Raw genomic sequence first — 24,060 nt, forward strand, 5'->3', positions numbered from 1 at the left:
AGACAGAGGAGTTGGTATGAAGATGACGAGGAGCTCCCTCTCCTGTCACTGTAATCCAGTGATCTGTATTGCACACGTGTGCTATCAGCATTTAGAAGAGTGTCTCATAAGTGGAAAATTTCTTTAAAAAGTATTTTCAAATGATCAAAACATGTCAAGTACCTGGAATAATAAGGCTGTTGTATATTTTTATGGCACATTGTCAATGTTTTTTTACATACATCCCTTCCATTTTTTGTAGAGGACTCAGACCCCAGGGTCAGTTTCCCGTCCATTCCCCTTGATGCTGTGCCGCACAGTGGAGAGCAGCAGTTCTGAAGGTTATTCTCTCCCCTCTGAGGCGTGTTAACAAAAGGACCACTTCTACATAGTCAGGCGAGTTTAGTGGAAGCTGGACGATACCCCCCTCTTTTAAAAACCAGAATTTATAATAGTATATTAGTTTTTGAGAACCCACTGTAAAGAAACTTGTTGGCTTTTATGTAACCCAGAGATTTCCAAGTGTGATTTAGCCATTCCCCCCAAAAATAGAATTAGGGTTGGGGAACACACAGCACCTGAGGGATTGATGTCTCTTTTATTCTGCTTATTCTCTTCATGGTAACACAGGTTGCAGTGGAGAATGTGGAGACTATTTTTAAGCTCAGAATATATTGTAAAAAAATTTTTCCCAAATAAGTTGTATTTAGAGCATTCCTTCTCAAACATTAATATGCATTCAGATCACCTAGGAATACTGTTAAAGTGCACATTATGATTCAGTAGGTCTGGGGTACAGCCTGAAAGTCTGCGTTTGGATCCAGCTCTCAGGTGATAGTGATGCTGCTGATCATGGGCTCACTCAGGAATATAGAGACTGAAGAATCTGGCAGAGTCCTTTCCCATCTCCTCAGAGATATTATCTCTTTAGACCTTCTCACTATCTTAATCATCTCCTTTCTACCGATTCTTGGCTCTCAGCCTGTAATTACATAATTACATTCAACTATCTTAACAATAAAAACTGTTATTTTCAGTTCTGGATGTGTTCCCTTCTAGCTTGTAGTAAGACCTATGTCCATTTCCCCATTCTTTTTCACATCTCAGTGACTTCTACCATGGCCAAGGTCATCCTGCACCTCCTAACTGCCTCACCTAACAAATGCTTTTCTGTTCTTACCTTAAACAATCCCTTGGGGATTTTTGACTACTCTTCTAGAAACTTCCTTTTTCCTTAGCTCCATGAAACCTTTTTCCCCTCTTTCTTTGTGCCTTTCTAGCCTTCCCAGACCCCTTTACCAGCTCTTTCTTTCGTGTTGAAATGTCACCTAAATCCATGACTTCAGATACCCTTCTTAGGACGTGTGTTCAGCTCCACATTGACCACTGCTGCCTGGACATCTCTGCATAAGTGGTTCTCGGACCCTCCCAGTTTACCACACACAGACTGAGCTGATAGCCCTTCTCTGCTCTGTGGATCTTCAGTTCCCTGCATACTAGAGCAGTTCCTTTCTCTGCTTTACAGTAATTTATTTAGTCAACGTGTATCGTTTTCCACTCGTGCCTTGTTCTTTCTACCTGTTAAATATCTCTCCACATCGTCCTCTTCCTTAATTGCTTCCTAATTGGACTCCCCAACTTCATGTTTCAATCCTTTTTCTAAAAATGAAAATTGAATATCACACTCCAATTTTACTGATTTATGTCATGGTTCCTCACAGCTTCAGAATCAAAATCCTTCGCTTAGAATACAAGTCTCTTTTTCTGCCAACTCCCCACAGTGTGCTCTCCATATTAAACTAAGCCATCAGCTGGGTGCTGCTCTTGACTCCCTCCACAGGAAGTGTTCTCTGTACTTGAAATGCCCTTCCTTCCTACTCGATCCTTCAAAGATATAGTCAAGTCTGATCCCTCCTCTTGGAATGACACGTGGCACCACCTCCCTGTCCCCCTCCACCACCACCCACCACCACACACAACCACACAGAGTCAGAATTTATATATTCTTTTCTCTGTATTCATTCCTGTGTCATCCTGAGCATGAATTTATCTTAGCACTCTATGACAACATTTGTTTTTCATGTTGGCTCACCAGAAGGGCAGAATTCCTTGAAAACAGACTGTCTTTTCATCTTGGCATCCCCAACACCTACCACAATTTCTTTCCCATAAAGTAGATAACAAATGTTTGGATAGTTCATTTATTTAATTCAGCCTTTGCCCTTCCTTCAGGTTTTTTTTTTTTTTTAATATGTTTCTGTTGATGTTAGAGAGAGGAAGGGAGAAGTTGGAGAGAGAGAAACATCAGTGACGGGAGAAAGTCATTGACTGGCTGCCTCCTGCATGCCCCCACTGGGGATCTGGCCTGAAACCCAGGCATGTGCCCTAACCTGGAATCTGTGACATCCTGGTTCATAGGTCAACGCTCAACCACTGAGCCACGCCGGCGGGCCTTCTTCAGTTTTTAATCAGGTTTTGCTTTGGTCTTACTTGTTAACGTGTAGGTGGAATTCTGTCCTAAACCTTCTTTGCCCTAAGCATTCTAAAAACCTATTAGCCCAGCCAGAGTGACTTGGTTGAGTGGCATCCTGTGTACCAAAAGGTTTCCGTTTCAATTCTCAGTCAGGGCACATGCCTGGGTTGTGGGTTTGATCCCTAGTCAGAGCACATATAGAAGGTAACCTGTCATTGTTTGCCTCTTACATTGATGCCTCTCTCTCCTTCTCTCTCTCTCAGCATGTCCTCGAGTGAGGATTAAAAAAAACCCATGAGATTTTTGGAAAACCCAATGAACAGATTGGCTCTTCCTTTAATCAGGAGCTTCTTCCAGTAGCAGCCTGGGGTCTTTGTGGTTTGAAAGGTTTCTTTAGACCTAGGGATAACTGCAGCAAAAATTATGGCAAACTAGGAAGAGTACCCCTCCCAAAAAGCCTCCTACCAGCTTTTCAAAGACTTCAAAATACCCCAGAAGTGATATCTTGACATCTATGATTCCTTTTTTGTTTTCCCTGTATATTTTCCCTCTGTATCAGGTGTGGAGAACCTTTTTTCTGCCAAGGGCCATTTGGATATTTATAATATCATTCATGGGCCACACAAAATTATCAACTTAAAAACTAGCTATGAAAAAAGCTCCTAGATTTATTGAATTTCAGGTCCCACCTGCAGTTGCCTTGGCAGGGCCAGACCATATACGGCCTACAGGCCGGATGTTCCCCACCCCTGCTCTACATGAACATTTTATTTCCTTAGAGTTATACATCACCAAAACTTTAAGTAGTATATTCTCTCTAGCATGGGCCTAAAAGTGAACTTGGTGTGAATAATGGTTAAATTTCCATTTCCCAAACATTTGTCACTTTGTCAAATATTCTTCTCAATCTCTTAGCCATTTGATGGGTTATTTTTTCCTATATTCATCAGTTTTACTTTTAAGATTGGAAATTTATGTGAAACCAGAAAAATATATAAACATCTTGTTCAGTTGTACACGTGAAACCTGTATACATACACTCATGTCAGAAATTGAGGCAAAAGTCTAGTAATTAAAAATATCTTAAAACTGTTGAAAAAATCAGGGCTGGAAATTCTTGGCTTAGCTGTTAAAGTACTAAAGATAGAGCTAAGTTGAAAGTCTAGCCAGCTAACCCTAAGACAGATTGCAGAAACCTGCCAGGCCATCTAAACTGACATCAGATAGGTAGATTTCTATGTCAGGGGAAAACACAGGCTTGATAAGACTTTAGTAACTAAGAAGACCAATTTCAAGGTCTTTTGCTAAGACTTGTGTCCTGTTCCAGTACTTGAAAATCTTACAGATTTAATTTGCATTGAGAACACATCTTACCTGCCTTATGCTGTGTTGTCTGGACTTTCCACTGGAAATCTGACCTGACCTTATCAGGCTTGAGGAGAGTTTAGTTTAATATTTACTACTCTGTTCCACAAATTGGCAGATTCTGCTAACGAGCATCAGTTTCTCCCTCTTTATTTAACCATCACCCCAGGGAACTTTAAGGATGACCCAAAGCACACTAACTTAGAAAGTTACACTCATCTTCTCTACTTTTAAACCAGGATAACTAAACTTTACTGAAAAAAGTCACTTATTACACACTCTCACATTTATCTGTAGTGTGTATTTATAGGCGCACAATTATGTAGATCACCAACCACCAAGACTTTCCCACGTGTATATAACAAACGTTAGAATTCCATGTCTAATAAACTCTTCATTCCATCCTTGAAACCTGATTTTCTTCCTTTTTTATTTATCTCAGTTTACAGCATACCCTTCTATCTAATCACTTAAGCCGAAAGTGGAGTGTTCCTTAAGCACCTTACCATTCTTACCCTACTTAACAAGTCCTGCTAATTTCTCCAAAGTAGATACTAAATTTTCCATATTTGTAGATCTTTGTTTTCCATATTTGTTGCCACTGGTTTAATTTTTCAGACCTTCATTGCTTTCCTAGATTATTGTTTTAGACTCCTACTGGTCTCCCTCTTGCCAATTCTACCTCCTTATAATTCGCCCTCTAAACCAGGGGTGGGGAACTTGCAGCCTGAAAAATCATTTGGTCTGGCCCTGCCAAGGCAATCGCAGGTGGGACTCAAAATTCAACAAATCTAGGAGCTTTTTTCATAGCTAATTTTTAAGTTGATGATTTTGTATGGCCTACAAATGATGTTAAACATACCCAACTGGCCCTTGACAGAAAAAAGCTTCCCCAGCCCTGCTTAAACTATCCTCTGATTTTGTCCACCTGCTTCCTGCCTTTTCAGGGTTCCTTGATATCTTCTAGACATGTCTGTCCATCCCCAGCTTCCAACATAACTGCTTAAAAATCTGCCTCTCTGTCCATAATGCTCTTTCTTCCTCTTAATTTTCCTAATAAATGAGTAGGGGCTTATGTATTACTCAGGGCCCTCATGGTGGTTTTTCTCTTGACAGTTTTTCATCATCAAGTGGTCATGTCACATTTTCTCTACTGTGGAAGTTTCCCAGCTATGTTTCAGTTTTGGATTTATATCCTGTATTATATCTTTGAGGTTAAAGATACTCATAATTTACCTGAGTATGCTCAGTGCCTGGTACAAATCAAGTACTCAGTAAATGCTTGTTGCATGGAAGAACTAAATTACTAAGGAATTAAACATATCTGTGTGCTGTCTCTGACAGAATAGGAACAGTAGATTCTTAAATACTATAATCTGCCAAACCTTTCTATTGGTTCTGGTTTCTTCCTCCCCTTTATTTTCCTAGTAAAATTGATCAAGATTTGTTTAGGCCATCTCCTTTCCTCCTTAACAAGCACTCACTGGTGCTGTTAATTTTTGTAAAGGGAAGGAAGGACACAAAGGATGAAAGTAATCACAAATATTAAATACTTTCCAAAATAACCCTAGAAATCCAAAATGATTTTTAGCTAGAAGCTTTTGAAAGGATGTGAGAGTGTGCTTTTTAAATCAGCAGATTTAGCAGTGGCTCTTTTTCTTTTAATGGAACACAGGAAACTCAGTATGAAAGAAAGAAGAACAGAATGGCATTGGGTGGGGGTGCCTTGGGAATGGGGGGGAGAGGGAAAATGGCTCTTCCATCATCGGGCTCTCCCTGCTTCCTACCCATCCCCAAGAGGTGGCCCTGACAGGATTTCCATGAAATATAACTTGAAAGCTACTGTATTGGATGGTGTATGTATGAGTCATATCCCACTGAAGCTAAACCAAATAAAATCAGAACATCTTAAAGTCACAGAATTCGAAGGAGTTTTGTATTTAAACTGTGCAATCTTGAATTCTAGTCTAATGTTCTTCTAAGACTTTCCTATCTTTGCATAATATTTAAGTCTGATCTCAATATGTTTTATTCTTCAGGGCTCACTAAACACAGTACGTGTTGCTAATTTACTTTTTTAATGTTTAGTTTTATTTAATCAAGAATTAATTTTAATTCACTGAAGAGCATTGATCACTCTTTCTCTCTAGTTTACAGTGCTTCAGGGCACATTCACATTTAGCAACTGTACCCTCTTCTCACTGCACTCAAATATTCATGATGACGAAAGCCCCAACACGCATCAAGTACTACATGACAAGCACTGTTTTCATTGTGCTACACTCATGAATGTGTTACATTTATCCTCCCAACAATTCTGTGAAGTAGGCATGATTATTACCCTCAGTTTACAGGGAAGTTAAGCATTGGGTCCAAAGCAACACATCCAGTAAGTGGCACTGAGGTTTGAACCTAGGTAATCTGGTTCTAGAGCCCCACCCTTAACCATTCTGCTACTCTTAGAGGTCTAACTTCATCCCTTAAACTGATCTTCATGAAAACAAATGAAAGAAAATTAAAATTAATTTCCTTACTATACCTACTTTGAATTTTTCTTCAGAAATAATGAACACCTATGTAAATCATTTAGAATAGTGACTGGCCCATAGTAAGTACTTAGTAAATATTGGTTATTATTAGCTTTGGCAAATAGACACTTGTAATGTCCATAGCATTATTAGCAATTGAGAAGAAAATTAAATAGCATTCTAGTCATCTCAAGTTTCCCAGTACTAGAACAAAACTAAAGAGTCACTTATTTTATAGGGTACTTTGTGTCTAACATCTGTTCAAGATGTTTAAATAAAACTAAGATCCTTTGCCCTGGCTAGTGTGGCTCAGTGGTTAGTGTTGGCCCATGAACCTAAGAGTTGTGGGTTCAATCCTCAGCGCAGTTGGGGTGCAGGAGGCAATCAATGCTCCTCTCTCACATCTCTCTCTCTATCTCCCCTCTTCCTTCTCCCCCCTGACTCGTATCTGAAATCAATGGGGAAATGTCCTCCGGTGAAGATTAACAGCAACAACAAAAACCCCAAAATACTAAGATAATTCAATTTATTTTGAATTCTTACCTAACAGTGCTGTAATTTTTATCTTTCCACCAGGTGGCAGCATGTTACACAAGGAGAGAATTTCAGTATTTTGCCTTAAAAACTGTTAAACCATGATAAAAATATATTTTTTGCCTCTGTTCTCTCTCATCAGCTGTGAGGCCCTCTTCACATGTTGTGCATGGCCTATAGCCAGACCTGCCTTAGTCCTGCCCTGCACATGTTCTCCTTGTCAGTGCAGAACATTTATTTGTCCTGCATCTTCAACAGAGTTTTAAGCCCTGTGCTTAGATTCTCCCAACTAAATTGTTTATTTCAGCAACAATAAGAACTATATCCTGGTCCTGTATCTTCTGTAGTGCCTAGAGAAGTGCTGATCTGTGGTAACAATTAACAGATGCCCTTGGGCAAATAAGAAATGATACAGGTAGGGTACCCATAAGCTTGTGTTTGCTGAATATGTATTTGAATCATAATGAATTTATAGTTTTTTGTTACATTTACTTTAATTTGTGCTATAAAAGTCCCTGAAAATTCACTTAAGATTAGATATTATCAGGACCATTCAGATAACTACTGCCAAGGGTTGAAAGATTAGTGTCTGAGGTGGAAGGCAATTAATGCCTAATGAAGGTAAAGGACTGAACATGGTAATTAATCAAAGTAGGGCAAAGGGTGTGAGCTAATGGTAAAATGAAGAGAGTCAGGCTTCTGGTCCTGGAGTGGAGCACTGCATGGGAAAGCAAGAGGCTCGCCAAATTAAGTTGGCTGCAAGCAAATCTGTTTATACTTTGTAATCATGGATCTTCCTAGATATTGTTTGTTTCACAGTGTTGATAATGCAGTCCTTTGACATTAGTTTCTCAGCAAATATTTTTTCTATTCTATAACCTATTACTATTTGGATTGGCTATATGTGAAATGTGAAGTACATATGAATATAATGTTCTTATAGATCTAACTTACGTGTCACACAAAACCTGTAATGGTCTTTAGGATGTCTTGTTTTAAAAATATTGCATTAACTAACATTAAAATTTTTCTGTAGGTATGCCATCAGCTTGCCTATTTTTCTGATAGTAAGGAGATAAGTAAAGATAAGATAGATTTTTAATCTTTCCCTTGTAAATGTCAATCCTTGTAAGAATGATGAAAGTTTTCAAAAACGTACTTTCAGTTTCTTATGTTGAATGGCAAATACTGACCCTCTCTCTCCTGGATGACTTGGACCGTCATCATTAACACTGTACTCTGCCATTCGGAGCTGTCTGCACAAGTCTGTTGCTGCCACAGCTGCTGTCATGTGCAAGTTCCCCCAGTACCCCTTCCCCTAGTGCTGCACATGCCATGTACACAGACGCCCCCCTCATGCCTGCTTTCTCTATTTCTCCTTCCTCCCCACCCCCTCAGAATGCTTCTATAGCCTGGGAAATAGAAAAGGTAAAACTGGTTAAAATTCTGTCTGAAATTGGAAGGAATTTCAAGTTAAGGCTGTCCTGTTAAAGCATGAGCTTTTTTTTCAAATATGTCTTCATTGATTTCAGAGAGAGGAAGGGAGAGGGAGAACGGGAGATTGAAACATCAATGATGAGAGAGTCAAAGCGTGAACTTTTAAAGTAAAGCCTTTGTAGTATCTATTTAACTTATTGTTGCTACTTTCCTCACTTTTTTTTTCTGTATTCTAGAGGTATTTCAGAATGTTACATCTCTACCTTGAAAAATATATGTGGGGCTTGATTTTTAGTGAGTAGAGTGAAATGAGAAATTAAAGAAAATGTTGGCTAATTATTGTAACAGTTATGGGTAACTCTTGTCTTTCCAAGTTCTTGAGATGCTTTGCAGCTTTAGTGGACAGATAATGTCTGTGACACCCAAGACTCTTATCTTAAAAGTTTCATTTGAGCTCTAATAAGCCTTAGTGTTCATTATATCTGGGAACTGGATAATTCCATTTCATACCTGTTTTAAAACAGGTATACTAATGTCTATGTTTGTCACATTGGGTTTTAAACTCTGAGGACTCATTAAAATTGATCACTAATTAATCACTTAATAATATTAAATATTTTTTGCTATGATGTAGATAAAACAATTCATTTATATAGTATCTTCTCTATAATAAGTACTATTTAGGTAATAAAATTAGTAGTGACTGGGAAATGTTATGTAGCATAGCTTTCTTAAGCCAGTTTTTAAAGAAATTCATCAACAAATTAGCAAAAAGTCAATTTATTTACATAAATTGTCACATTTAATAATGACTTTTATCACATAAGTGTTTATATGAAGTTATAACTCATGAATAGGACCTTGTAGTTCTAACATTCTGGTGAAATGTACACATGTGGGTGCCCCTGTGAGGAATTCCAGCCCTTTGAATTTATGAATCTGTTGACTTCAATATTTAGTCAACCTGGTTTCTAAGGCTATCACCATAATTGGCATGTTATTGGAAATAAAGTTAAATTTTTTCTGATTTATCAGGATAACTTCAATTTCAAGGAATGTAAATCAATTCATAGTTGGCTGAGAGCCAGTTTCTCCCACCCTTTAACTCCAGCGCACACATTAAAGGCACGCTCACTTCCAAAGCGCCTTGTGAATCTGCAGTGATTCATTCTTCTTGTTATTTTGCTGCACATTCTCATGACCCTCTCTGATGATTCGATCAGCCACTTAGAGTTTATGCATATTCATATCTCTGTGCTCCTTCCGCAGCCGTTCACGTCTCCTTCACTCACTGGTATGTTCTTGGTACAGTAATTGAGCTGCAGTAGATTGATTACTCTGGGGAGCTGTAAGGCCTTTAAAGGTGAAAACATATCAGTCCTGTTAATTAGGAAACAAAAGCTCTGGTGGCAAGTCAGCAGTCAAATATTTCCAGTGTAGACAAGACGAAAGGTATGATTTGTTCCTCTCCATGAGCCCTGTTTACTTTTCAGTTTTTGAGTTAAGTCTGTATCAGTGGTAGTAAAGACTAGATATCTTTATGAATTTTCATAGAATGCTAATTAAAGAGGACCTGTCTTATTAATACTATTTTTTGTGATCTCTCAAATCTGATAATTTAGAAACACTTTCTGTAGCATTGGCAATACTTGCATAAAATGTTTTAATATTTTGCATAACTATAGAATGTTTGTGGATTAATGTTGGTATTTAGAGGTTTAATTTGGTTACAATGTTCTAACTCTTTTTTGTCAATATAGTAGTGTGCTATATGGAAAAAAGGTGAAACTTGATTCAACATGGCATAGAAGTTGATCTGCCTTTTTACCTCTTTATGATAAGCATCCTTTAATTTTCCCTCTTAAACTGTATATTAAGGAATACATTGTCCTGGCAAAAAGGATTTTGTGTGGAACAGTAACCTCCAAAAGTAAGCTAGTTTCAGCATAGCAGTTAATGCAGTTTATATAGTGGATATGTTTTTCTCCTGTGTGCTATTCTCATGTTATACATTTTTCTTTTGAGGTATAATTCACATACCATAAAATTCACCCTTTTAAAGGGCACGGTTTGGTGAGTTTTAGTATGCTCACAAAGTTGTGCAACCATTACCACAAATTCCAGAACATTTTCATCACCCTAACCAGGAACCCTCATCCTCATTAGCAGTCACTCTCCATTCCCCCTTCTTTTAACGCCTGACAACCAATAATCGACTTTTTCTCTCTATGGATTGACCTCTTCAGACATTTCATATAAATGGAATTGTACCATATGTGATCTTTTATGTCTGTCTTCTTTTACTTGGCATAATGTTTTTAAGGTCCATCCATATTTAGCATGGATCAGTAGTTAATTTTTTTATGGCCGAATAAAATTCCATTATATGGTTATACAGTACCACATTTTGGGTTTCATTCATCAGTTGCTGAACATTTATGTTGTTTTCACTTTTTGGCTATTGCTGCTAATAATACTAATGAACATTCACATACATTCGTGCTCTGTTCTTGATCTTAGGGAGAAAGCTTTCAGTCTTCACCACTGTAGGCATGATGTTAGCTATGGGTTTTTCTTAGATGCTGTTTATCAGGTTGAGGAAGTTCCCTTCTAATCCTCCTTGTTGAGTGTTTTTATCATGAAAGGTTGTTGGATTTTGTCAAATGCTTCTTCTGCATCTATTGACATTATTATCCGGTTTTTGTCCCTTATGGTATTACTAGATGTATTGCATTGTTGATATTCTTATGTTGAACTTTATGATATTCTATAGAGCTTTTATATAATATTCTTTTACTATGGTGGTTTTAAATAATTTGAACCAATTTCTCTACCTTATATTTCAGGCATTTATTAATACAGCAAAAGAAATTTATGAAAAAATCCAAGAAGGAGTCTTTGACATTAATAATGAGGTATATACATGTAAAAATTATTGGCTAATATTAATTTATTTTTTATGCTTCTTTTTTTATATGGTTTTTTTTCAGTACAGTTTACATTTATTATTATTTTGTATTAGTTCCAGGTGTATAGCAAGTGGTTAGACAGTCATATACTTTAATTAATTTAGACTTTAATTCCTAAAATGGATATGTGGTGTCATTTAACACATTAGTTTATAGTCATCTCACTGAAGAGTTGTTGGATATTGTAAAATAGTTTAATGTTTGTGTTCTAGTAGAGCATCTTTATCTGTGCAAACGTATTAAAGTAAGTGGCCCTATCCATTTATTGTAAGCAACGCAAAATTATACAAATCCTCCAAAGAGAGAAGAAAATCCACTTTCATCCACCTGTCCATAGGTGTCATCTGCTTTGGGGAATAATTTTCCAGTTGTGTAAATGCATGTACTGTGTCACTGATGCAAGATGATGCTCTCCCGTTGTCTGGTATGAAAGCGGGAAATACCCACTGTGGAAATGACTCCCAGTATAGCATAGCATATTTTCAGGAAACTAAATTAATATATGTAATTGGCCATTGGCTCTGGTTTGTTTTTCTTGGGGTTTTTTGTTTGTTTTTGTTAAAATTATTTTGAGCCAGTTTTGATTAGTGTGATTAGGATAAAATGTAAAGCTTTGAAGCATATAATTCAGCATGTTTACCAATGGTCATCATTTTGACCTAGATCCCCACTGTGCGGATATGGCAAATTGTTTACTGTTACATAAACAGTAAACATTCTGTGCCATTCTGTATTAAGAGTTTTTGCTACCAAGAGAAACTCTTACTCCTTCCTGAGTTGCCGATAGGAAAGCATTGTGTTAGGATGTGTGTCTTGGCCTATACATAAATGAGGCTGTTTTTTATTTGCCTCAGTGTTCTTTGCTAAAACCAAAACAGTTTGCCTAAGTTTTCTAAAAAAGTACTTGATTTTCTCATTTGTTTTAATTAGGAGTATTACGGCTTCTAAATCCTATCGTCTGGGCTTATATGGCAATAGATCTTGAGTTAATTTAAAGGCGACACTATTCAGAGGCTAACGCCACGTAAATTGAACAGTAATTGAGCCTCTACGTAAAAGCGCACGTTCATTGTTTCTGTCCGGTTTCATATAGTAGCTGACTGCTGTACTGTGCCTGGTGCAGCTTTGATTGCAATGTGCTGTCAGGAGCCAACAGGCCGTGCGATTTATTTGGCCTAATGCCAAGTCTGACTCCTTGATTCCTCAAGAAGTTGCTACCAGCCCAGAGGGGGCAAAACCAATGAGCCATAGGGCATGCTTTTTATTAAAGAGGAGTCAAAAGAGCGAAAAGAAACCACATCAGCTGCTGTCAATACTGAGCTGGTGCCAGAAACCCCAAGGCTACTACTGTTGCAGAACAACTGCCAAGCACCATAAATCTGAGATTTACTGCGACGGAAAGTTTCCTTAAGAGCTTAATTTCTGAAGCTACTGTATTACTTTTCTCAAAGTGTTGTATTTTTAGGTAAAATCCACTTGAGGGAGTGAGGGTTAAGACATAAGTGTGAGTTTGATGAATGAAAGAACTGCTCTGTGTGTGGGTTCTTGGCAAGCTGCCATGTCTTTGGGGATCATAGAAATTATTGATGACACAGAACACTCTGTGCCCTCAGCCTGTACAGCTGATTCCACATGGAAGAGAAATGCTGTCTAGAGAGAAGATTTGACATTGTATTAGGAGAGTATAGGCTCTACATGTTTTTACCCTTTAACAATGACTTGCAATTGTTTTAAACATTTTCTCCACTGTGAGAACACCCTGGACAGCCGCAGTATCCAGTGTCTGTTTACCCCATACCCAGCATGATAAAGAATTATTTTCAGAAATGTTTCCACAGCACTGTTCCTAAAAAGAAGAAATGACCCCTAAGAGAGGTGGCTTTGATTGTTGTAAAAATCTCCTTAATATTTTTCTGAGTTGTTTGGTAAAATTGTATCATTAAGAATTAAATGGATTTTTATTGGATCCAGTTACATTTATTATTCTTTGTCTTTTATTTCAGGCAAATGGCATTAAAATTGGCCCTCAGCATGCTGCTACTAACGCCACACATGCAGGCAATCAGGGAGGACAGCAGGCGGGGGGAGGCTGCTGTTGAGTCCGTTTTTACTGTCTCGCTGCCCAAATGGGGCCTACTCACTGCTCCTTTCACCCTCTCCTGCTCAGCTGAGACATGAAACTATTTGAAATGGCTTTATGTCACAGAAGACTTTACTCTTTCAAATTCTTGTATAACTTTGAATAAATGGTTAATGTTCACTTAAAAAGACAGATTTTGAAGATTGTATTCATATCTATTTGCATTTGATTTCTAGGTCAATTGATGTGATTATTTTTGTTAAATGTTGTCTTGTGCCCTTACCTACGACCTGAATTGTATTAAACACTACAAAGTCATCTTGAGTATTTTAAATCAGTTTGTGTAGTTAGGTTTCCCAACACCTGTGGTTACCTAATGTTTAATATTAATAGAACTGTCCTCAAAAAGTCTGTCAATTTTCAAGGCTATAAGGAAAAACAAGGATTCTTTTAATTCTGTATTTATCATTTACTTTCTGTATATATAGTTTAATAACCTGCTTGGGTGTAATTTGCCAAGCTTGAATTCATTAATGCATTTGCATAAATTCTAAACTGTTTAGAGCTTAAAGCTACTGAAGCATTGTTAGGAATTGCTTGGACACTGAATTTTAAACTTTTTGACATTGTTAGCAAGCATGTTCATCTTTTCTTGTCACTAGTCCAAGAAAAATATGCTTAATGTACATTATAAAAGCTATGTATATGTTAACCTGTTTTAATGCCAAAAGTTTGCTATTTGTCCACAGTTTCTTTAAGACCTCTTCAGAAAAGGATTGGTTGGCCTTAATGAATAGTCGGGTGGAAGCACAGTATCATGCGTGAGGTGGGCAGAATCAAGAGCTGCGTACACCTGAGCGACTCCAAGAAGAGTGAATGTCCACATTTAGATGGCACATTATGAGGACTTTAGTTTTTCCTTAAACAATAATTTTTCTTTTATTCACATGATTTCTAAGTATATTCTTCATGCAGGACAGTTTTTCAACCTTGATGTACAGTGACTGTAAAATTTTCCTTTCAGTGGTAACCTATAATCTTTTAAATACGATAAGCATCGTGTCTGTTTTGAAGGGGATACGACAGTAAATCTGCCAGATGGAATATCCTGTTAAAAAGTAGAAAAGCTTTAGTAACTTACTCAGTATGGTGGTTTTATCCTATTTTATTTTTTCTTTTCTCCCCTGGTCTATGATGAAATTGTTATATAGCAGTGAAAAATAAAATCCTATGTATAAAAGTGTTCTTTTTTTATTATGGCCACATCATTTTTTTAAATATATTTTTTAGTCCATCTATAGCTTTTACATGTATCTAAGCATATTTTTTAAAAGGGTCAGAATGTTTAATCCCTTTTTAAAAATTTTGCTAAAATGTAAAACTTCACAGTATTGAAATTCTTTTTGTTACTGATGATGTAAGCAATATTTTCTATTTCTCAACCAGCACGAAAGCACATTTAAACTACAAGAAAACTTTATAAAGAAATTCTAAATATGAAACTAACTACTTTCAGTTCACTCATGGCTTCACCTTTGCTCTAGGTCCCTGAGTGTTCAGCAGGGCTCTGCTAAAGCTGTGGAGTCACTCGGGGGAGCCACCTATCTCAGTCTTGTGTTAACCAGCTCCTGGAGGGCAGAGAGAAAGGGGAAAGGAAATGGAGTTTCTTGAGTATTCTTATATAAACTATTTTTTCCTGAAAGTGGTCATTCCAGAATCATTGATCATACCATTCACTCTCTTTAGTGATGAGAAAAAGTTAAGGCAACTAGGACTTGTTCTACTCTATACCAAGAAGAAGATTGTTTGGATATTATTTTTAAACTGCTGTTAGCTTTTCCAGAAGTTTAATGTGTTTCTTTTCCATGCTGTCTAGCCTAGTTATTTTATAAATCAAGTATAAGAGCAACTAATGGTTAAAATAAATAAATAAAACCAGCACATGCCCTTTAATACCCCAAGATGGAGCCCTCATACACAGCAGCCTTAGCCCGCCTTAACCAGGGCAGCAGGGGTAAGTCGTGAGTGGACTTCTCTAGTTCATTACCACTTTCTCTGCACGTATCATCTACTTATATCAACTGACAAAGCAGTGTTACTGTCTGCTTCCTACTCTTGGCTCATTTTATTATCCCTATCACAAATAATGTAATAGTGGCACCTGTAATTGAATCTTTAATACTGTAATTGACTCTTTAATCTTTGATTAGTTTTTGTAGCATCGTATGGACATGTTTTAAGAGCTAGAAAATCAGTCACTAAAAAAATAAATACAACTTTTAATGTCTCAACATGTAACATTCCAAAGTTGTAATCTTCATAAAAATAGTGTTACTGTTTGTCTTCTGAATTTAAGACACCTGAATGGAGAGCAGATTTTTGAAAGAGTAGCATATAATTAGACACACAAGTCAACAGTAGTATATGGGAACTGAACCAAATCTTCATACAGTATTTGTGTGTGTGTGTTTAAGAAGTTTTAATACCCTACTAACAGGAAAAGTGTGTCTACTAATAGTCAATAGGGTAGGAATGTAAATGATACCAAAATGTCTAATCACAAAAAATTTTATGTCTGGCTTTGGAATATATTAAATATTGATTTTCTCATGAGTAGTGAAGCCCCACGTGAGCTCAGCAATAAGGATGGCAGAATAGGGTTTCGCTGTATGAGCTAAAAAATAATGCAAGAACAAAACCATAATAATGAAAAAAGGTAACCCTGTTTCATAATAAGAATTGACTATACAAATAGACAAACCAGCGTATCTGCCTGTGTTCCTTAGAGCTTACATGTGCTTTGGTTTTCAAATGAAAATGGGACATACCTTGCAGTAGAGCATCTCGTATCGCACTGGTGTGTACTAGATAATGGTATGTACTCGGCTGAAGTCATGATGGGTAACTAACAGTGCCATTGTATGTATCCAGTGTTCATTAGCTTTACGTGGTTATGAGGCAAACTCTTAAAAACTGAAGGACAAAGGACCAAAAATCTGATAGAGAAAAAAAAAAAGGAAAAATCAACTCACCAAAAAAATGATATAGAAGTGTCCCTAAAATATATTTGAAACACACTTGGAGAGATGTTGAAATTACTATTTCTCACCTATGAGAGTAGAAGAATTTAGTAAAAGTATGACAGCACATTCTTGGTGAAACACATCGCTGGTGAATGTGCCGATTAGTGCTGCCTTTCTGGATGACAACTTGGCAACACTAATGAAACCAAAATATGTTTTCACCTGTTGCGTCAGGAGTCCCGATTGTAAGAAAATACCCCGGTGATACCCTCCAATAATGCAAAAGCACATATGCACAAGGTTGCTCATTGCAGCATTGGCTGTAATTGCAAAATAATTGGAAATGACTTAAATGTCTACACACAGGAGCACTCTCCTATAAAATACACTGGTACATCCACACATTGGAGTCGTCCACAGCTGTACAAGTATGAGGGAGACTTCTGTGAATTGTCATGATTTCCAGGATATAGTGTTGGGAGAAAAAGCCAAGAGGGTCTGCAGTTTACCGTCTTTCACGTAATGAAGGCAATATAAGAAAACATGTATCTGCTCATCTGCGAAAGAAACAGGAGGAGTAGAAACTAACGGGGGGGTTGCCTCCAGAGGGTGGGTACCGAGTGGAAAGGGACTGGGAATGGGGAATTTGGGACGAGTGATACTCGCCCGGTGTACATTTTTGTTGAGCTCTGACTCGGAACTATGGTAAAGTTTCACATACTCCACAACTACTTCAAGTCAACCATGATGTGCAGGGAACTCAAAATGAACTACAAATTAATGACTGAACCTACCTATATTACAAATCAGTGACATTACGACACTGGCAGGGGGTAGGAAAGAAAACCAGCAACTTTGGAAAACAGGATTTTGAGTGTATACTCTAAGGCTAAGGCTAAAGACAAAGTGAACTATACACAAGTAGTACACTCAGTAAGTGGACTGGGTTAGCAATTCTGAAAGTACTTGTCATAGTAAGATTGAGCAAATAGATACATTGCGGATAGTGAAAGATCCATAATGAAAGCAAAGTTTCTCCAAATAATAATTGGGAAAGGTGCAAATGAACCCTGTGGTGTTGGGTTGGAACTGGAGATGTTAGGAACTCATGGTTTTTATATGTACAGGTGTGTGGGGATATACAGATAGGCGAGTGCGTGAGTATACGTTTATTTCCGAGCTTTGTCTACAGATGGGACCTACAAACAAAGAAATCTCAGTAGCAATGAGCACATCTAGTGCTCAGATAGTGGTTTCTAAATAGCATTCTGTTATAAAGGGAACGAGGGCTCCTTGGAGAGATTGGTTGGTTGATTCCAGGGCTGGGGCAGAGAAATTAGAAAATGAGCCTGGAACATCTTATGCCAAAAAAGTAAGGAAGTACTCATAAAACCGGAGGAGGCATATGTCAGAGGACACAGGAGCCAACCTGTTGCTTCCGATGACCAGATTCGGGACAATTTGAAAAATTAACTGATGCTAGTAATGGATTATAAACCATGGAATAAAATATCCATGATATACATATATGATTGAGTAAATAAATGGGGGAGCGGGGACAGCTTTTCCTTACAGTGGAATACCAATTAGTAGAGAGAGAGGCATAATGTATATAGAAAGTCATCAAACGAGAATTGATAAAGATGCATAACCCATGGACACAGTCAACGGGGTGAAGGCCTGGGGAGGGGGTGGGAGCAAAGTGGAGGGGGTCAGTTGGGGGGGAATGGGACACCTGTAATACTCTCAACAATAAAGATAAATTTTAAAAAATAAAATTAATAAAATTAAAATACTCCATGCACATTTAAAAAAAAAAAATCGCTAAAGAGGAATCATTAATGAATGCTAAAAGTAGTGGGCAAAGCATGACAAGAAAGAAGATGTGTGCAGCCTCAGTGTATCTCCACAAGATACTAATCAAACGGACTGCAACGACACCACCTGCATTAAGTGATGAGTAAGATGTGAGGACATCGTGTACCAATGGGTGGGGTGCGCTGAGACGCGTAATTCTTCGGGATTCTTTTATTCTAATCCTCACCTGAGGCATGTTTTTATCGATTTTTAGAGAGAGGAAGGGAGAGGGAAAGAAACATCAATTGGTTACCTCCTGTAGGTGCCCTGACCAGAAATCAAACCCGAAATCCAGTGTGTGCCCTTGACACAGAATCGAACCCGCAACCTTTCGGTGTATGGGACGACCTTCCAACCGAGCCATCCGGCCAGGCCTGTGGGATTCTTGCCAAAATATATAGCCTCAAATAGGCGTCAGGAAACCTCAGACAAACCCACATTGAGGAACACCTGCAAAGTAAGCGGCCAGTGCTCTTCAAAAATATCAAGGTCATAGAAGATAAAGGGAGAGGAAGTGCCCCGGCCGGGAGCTCCGCTGGTTAGGGCACCTTCCCACACGCCAAGGTCGTAGGCTCGATCTCCAGCCAGGGCGCACGCAGGAATCGCCCAACGATGCATCAGTAAGAGGAGCAACAAACTGACGTTTCTCTCTCTCCCTCTCTAAAATCAACAAATAAAAAATTTAAAAAACAACACATGGGCAGGGGTGGTTGCCTGGTGGAGGGGTTCAATGGGGGGACATATGTAATACCTTCAACAATAAAGAAAAAAAATTTAAAAAACCCCAACACCACACAAAGAATGAGACAGGAGGCAGGAGGACTACATGCCAGGTGGGATGCTGGGTGGATCCTGGAGCAGGGCGCTGATGGAGGAGGGGCGCACGGCTTCTCTGGTAGGGGCAGTGGGGTACGTGGGTATTTGCTTTATAGTGTATGCACGTGTGTTTTATGCACTTTCTTGCAAATACAATTTTGTCTCCATTAAACAAAAATGCTGCCTTATGAGTTGCCCTCAGAACTTGAATGTGTGACGTTTACCATTCTCCCTTGTTATGGGTTGAACTGTCCCCCCTCTCTGAAAAAATACATGCCGATGTCCTAACCCCCAGGACCTCAGAATTTGTCTTTATTTGGAAATAGGACTGTTGCAGATGTGATTAATTAAGATGAAGTCCTACTGGCATCCTTCTAAGAATACGGCCGTGTGAAGACAGACACACAGGGAGGCCATGTGACAACAAGGCCAGAGATTGGCATTAGGCGGCCTCCGACCAAGGAACACCGAAGATTGCCAGCAAACCAGCAGAGGTAGACGGGCAAGGAGAGCTTCCCCTACAGGTGTCAGAGGAGCGCAGGCCCTGCTGACATCTTGACTTCAAAGCTCAAACCTCCAGAACTGAAAGAATACGTTTCTGTCGTTTAAGCCACCCAGTTTGTGGCACTTTGTTACAATCACCCTCGAAAATGAATACATCTCTTATATTCTAGGAATGAAGACATTTTTTCATCTGTTGTCCCTTCCATGAAAGGTCATATTGAAGCAGTGGATTTAAGGGAGGTAACAGCTGCCTCACTGCTCAGCACACTAGAGCCAGCTCATCCTGAGAAAAGCAAAATTAATCTCTAGGAATATTATGTTTACATCTGCCTGCCTCAGAATGATTTCCTTTATACATCAGGATGCTGTTCAGAATATGAAGACTTCGTACATAGAAATTCCATGAGAAATCATAGATACCACACACAGGACTTCCTTGATATGACACGAAAGATACGATTTTTAACGTTACCACCCAGAATTCAGTTTAAAACTGAAGCACGTGTCCCTTTGAGGATGACAATGAAAGTGAAGACATAACAAATGCTAGGAATGGTGTCCTTCCTGTTGTGGAAACAAGCAAGTAAGAACAATTAAAAAGTGGGGGCAAGCTGACCAAGAGGGGCTGTGTTTGGGGCTTGAGATACTGAGATCATTTATGGTAATTTGAGTATTGCTAACGAGGTACAGAGCAGGAGGCGGAGAGTGAAGGCGACTAGCTGGAGGCTGAGGGAATCGCTAGGGAGAAGGCCGGGCGGTCTTCTAGTTGACAATTAATTTTGCATTAAAATAGCCACACTCCAGTCCCCGGAGCTGCTGCTGCAGGAAGGGCGCGTACAGAAGAAAGGGGTACCGGGCACAGCCCCTGCCCTCCGCCGCCTCTTTTCCTAAGTGCTGTGCATGGGTCCGGAGCGGCCCCGGCACAAGTCAACCATTTCCCTCCAGCAGGTGGTGATTTACGTTAAAGCACCGATTTCAACATCCCCTTAGCAATTAGTATTTATCACAGCATTTATTATGGACTGCAATAGTGGTTTAAGTGGATTAAGGATTGTGATCAAACGGTCAGTGGTTCTGTCAGGGGCTGTGGCCACAAAGTTATCTATTCCTAGGTCCTATCCTATGGAGACCGACAATCTCAGAGGACCGTGTGCTGATTCCCCGTGGCCAGCCGCTGGGCCGTCGTAACAGAGTATTATAAACTGGGGGGCTTACGTCACAGAAATTTACTGTCTCATTGTTCTGGTGGCCAGAAGTCCAAAATCAAGGTGTCAGCAGGGTTGGTCCCTCTGTGGGCTTGAGGGAAGGATCTGTTGTAGGCCTCTCTCCTTTGGCTTGTACATGGTCGTCTTGCCCATGTCTCTACATCACATTTCCTTTAGGTGTGTCTTCGTATCCAAATTTCCCCTATTTATAAGGACACCAGCCATATGGATCAGGGCCCACCTAATGGCCTCATTTTAACTGGATTACCTCTGTAAAGATTCTACCTTCAAATAAGGTCATATTCCGAGGTACTGGCATTTAGGATTTCAACATGTGAATTTGGGACGGGGTGACAATTCAGCCCATAACAAAAGTGGTTATGGATTTGAGAGAGGAGAGAGGGAAGCACTCAGCTCTTCAGTCAGCCCAGTGTGTCTTTATGAAGAAGCTGGGGTTTGAGCAACACCACATACGACATGAGCAAGCCAGGGGTAGAGAAATTTTACAGAAACGCTTCTTTATCGGTCCTGACTGTCTTCATCTGTGTCTACTAAATCTAGAGTAAAGCTCAGCACGTGAAACAACCCCCTTCCTAATTCTGAATGTCTCACAACTTCAAGACCCATGGAACCCAGTTCTTTGCCACCTGAGCCTCCACGACTCCATGGGGCTGGCATGTGTGCGTCCCCACGTGCTGCCTGGTCCAAGGGCCACGTGTCATCCCATCAGGCAGCATGGAACAGAATAACGGACCTTGGCGCGGGGGGGACACAGGAAGAGATTAACCAAAGAACATATATGCATAACCCAGGGACACAGACAATAGTGTGGGGAAGGCCTGCGGTGGGGCAGAGGTTGGGTGGAGGGCACAAAAAGGGAAAAAAATGGGAGACATCTATAATACTGTCAACAATAAAATAAATAAATAAAGTTTGAAAAAAGAATTAAGTAAAATTAAAATAAAATAAAAAGATTACGTCCTTCCTACTTCGGTATTAAGTAATGGTTGCCTCTGTGGGAGGGACACTTACTTTTCACTGTCATCCTTTGTATCTTCTGGTGTTATCTACTCAAAAATATGTAAGTACAAATTTAAAATAAATAATTTAAGTCCTTGCTTTTATGATGGCAATTTTTTTAATGTCCATAATTGGCAAAATAAAAAATTTAAAATTGTAATCTTGTATTAATTTCCTACAGTTACTTAAGTTGATTTTTTTTTTTTTTTACTAACAGCAAAACAATCCCAAAGCACTGAGTACAGTGTCTTGCACATACTTGGCACTCAAATATTTGATGAGTGAATGAACCATCTCTAGTATGAAATGCTTGAGCTTAGGGTATGAACTTTACAAATAAAATAAAAAAAGTCTCCGCCAGGCCGGCTTGGCTCAGTGGTTGAGCATCGACCTAGGATCCGGGAGATCGTGGTTCGATTCCTGGGTTTGGGGCTGGATCCTCAGTAGGGGGCGTGCAGGAGGCAGCCGATCAATGACTCTCTCATCATTGATGTTTCTATCTCTCTCTACCTCTCCCTTCCTCTCTCTGAAATCAATACATATATATTTAATTTAAAAATAGTCTCCACCAGGACATCGTTAAGAGCCCATCATGTCACTGTACTCTAACAACAAACTCCTAATTGCTTTCTCCAGGACTAGGTTCTCCCACTCTCCCTATTGTCCGTCCATAAGCACATGTGGGACCCAGGCAGGGAGTAGGCGAAGGCTGGGAGGAATGGGGACTTCCAAGGACTCCAGATGTCCACGGAGGTGGGTTACAGGTAAAGCCGTGCCTGCATCAGAAGCACGTGGGGCTTGTTACAAATACAGATTCCAGGGCCACAGGATCGAAATGAAAGCCGAGGGCGGCCTGAAGTCTGGTCTGAAAGACACTCTGTGAGACCTTCCTGCTGCCCTGCCCCCTTCCCCGAACCCAGTCCTCCTCCAGGGGCCACGTCTTCCTCGCCTGGGGACCCTGGGTCTAGCAGAATGTGACCTTATTTGAAAGTAACATCGCTGCAGGTGAGGTCATACTGGGGTTGGGGGAGAAGGGGCTTAATCCAATATGACCGGTTTCCCCACAGGAAGAAGAAAACAGCATGTGAAGAGGCAGACACCCAGGGAGAGTGTCGTGTGCCAGCCCAGACAGAGCCTGGAGCGAGCAGCTGCAGGCCCGGGGCTGCCAGGAACCCCCAGCCAGGACGGGGAGGGAAGGCTTCTCCCCGCAGTCCCAGAGGGAGCGTGGCCCTGCCCACACCTGGACTCCAGCCTTCTAGCCTCCAGAACGGGAGAATAAATCTCTGTCATCACCCAGTCTGTAGTTCTTTGTTACAGCAGTGCTAAGAAGTGACTATTTTAATTGTAATACTTGCCCACTGAGTGACAATCTCACCCACCACCATTTATATTTTTGTTTTTTCCTTGAAGGTGATAATATAAATTGAACTATATGTATTGATCGAATTCTGTGAGGCAAGGATTCCCTTTTTATCCACCCCCCTCCCAAGTCTTTCTACACTCTGGAAACACATGCATACACCATATAACGGGGGTCCCACTTCTGCAACTGTGGGCCCTGTGGGATCCTCACTCAGGTGTGCTCTAGGCCAGGCTTCTCACCTGGTGGTGCAGCCAAGCCCCGCTTACCTGGTTAAGTGCGGATTTGGATTCCAAGAGCTCAGGGGACAGCCCCAGCTTCTGCATTTCCAACCTGGTCTTTTGTCCTAAGAGGCTGCTGGACCTCAGATATGCTTGGAGCAGCAAGGCTTTTAGTTCCTAGCCCATCCAGGTCCTGTGGGTGCCCTTTAGAAGACAGCAAGGGCTGACCCGGGCAAAAGACAAAACGGTTCCCCAAGTGGGGTGTGACTTAGGGGAGAGCATCCTGCCAGCTTGGGATGCCCACTCCAACAGTGACGCAGGCAGGGCACAGCATCCCTTCGCCAGGGTTATTTATTTTCATTGCCAAGGGCTTATCTTTTGGATTCCAGTTTACTGGTGGAGAAATGGTCAAAATGCCTTGCACAAAATCAGAGAGACTTTGTTATCAGCTCCACAGTTACCTGCTTGTCTGTGCCCCTGATTTCTCTCTAAAATTTTAAAGTTCTTAATAAGTCCAGATGTCCTGAATACTTAAAATGCTTTAGTGGTTCTGGTCAAGATGGCAGCACATCAAAATTACAACTAAACTACAGACCAACCATCATTCAGAGCCTCCCAATAACTAGCTGAACAGAAGCCCTACAACTAAGTATATAAGGAAAAAGCCACATCGAGACTGGTAGGAGGGG

General features: G+C 39.8%; 1 protein-coding gene and 1 long non-coding RNA gene across 2 annotated transcripts in view; one reads left to right on the top strand and one right to left on the bottom strand.

Moving 5' to 3' along the window:
* RAB2A (RAB2A, member RAS oncogene family) overlaps positions 1 to 14,610 on the top strand; it is a 61,678-nt gene extending 47,068 nt beyond the window's left edge. Inside the window, exons 7-8 of the mRNA XM_081117320.1 lie at positions 11,163 to 11,231; positions 13,289 to 14,610. Coding sequence (XP_080973446.1) covers positions 11,163 to 11,231; positions 13,289 to 13,384 — 165 coding nt within the window. The 3' untranslated portion in view covers positions 13,385 to 14,610. The remainder of the gene's footprint in view (positions 1 to 11,162; positions 11,232 to 13,288) is intronic.
* LOC308547263 lies at positions 9,169 to 23,594 on the bottom strand. The gene is made up of 4 exons (XR_013997484.1): positions 23,420 to 23,594; positions 16,194 to 16,361; positions 14,899 to 14,993; positions 9,169 to 9,671 (listed from the first exon to the last, which is right to left on the bottom strand). It is a non-coding gene; the product is annotated as an uncharacterized lncRNA (long non-coding RNA).
* Between the last annotated feature and the right edge of the window lie 466 nt (positions 23,595 to 24,060).

The sequence above is a fragment of the Miniopterus schreibersii genome (assembly GCF_964146895.1).
Source record: "Miniopterus schreibersii genome assembly, chromosome: 17".
In the NCBI taxonomy this organism is placed as follows: Eukaryota; Metazoa; Chordata; class Mammalia; order Chiroptera; family Miniopteridae; genus Miniopterus; species Miniopterus schreibersii.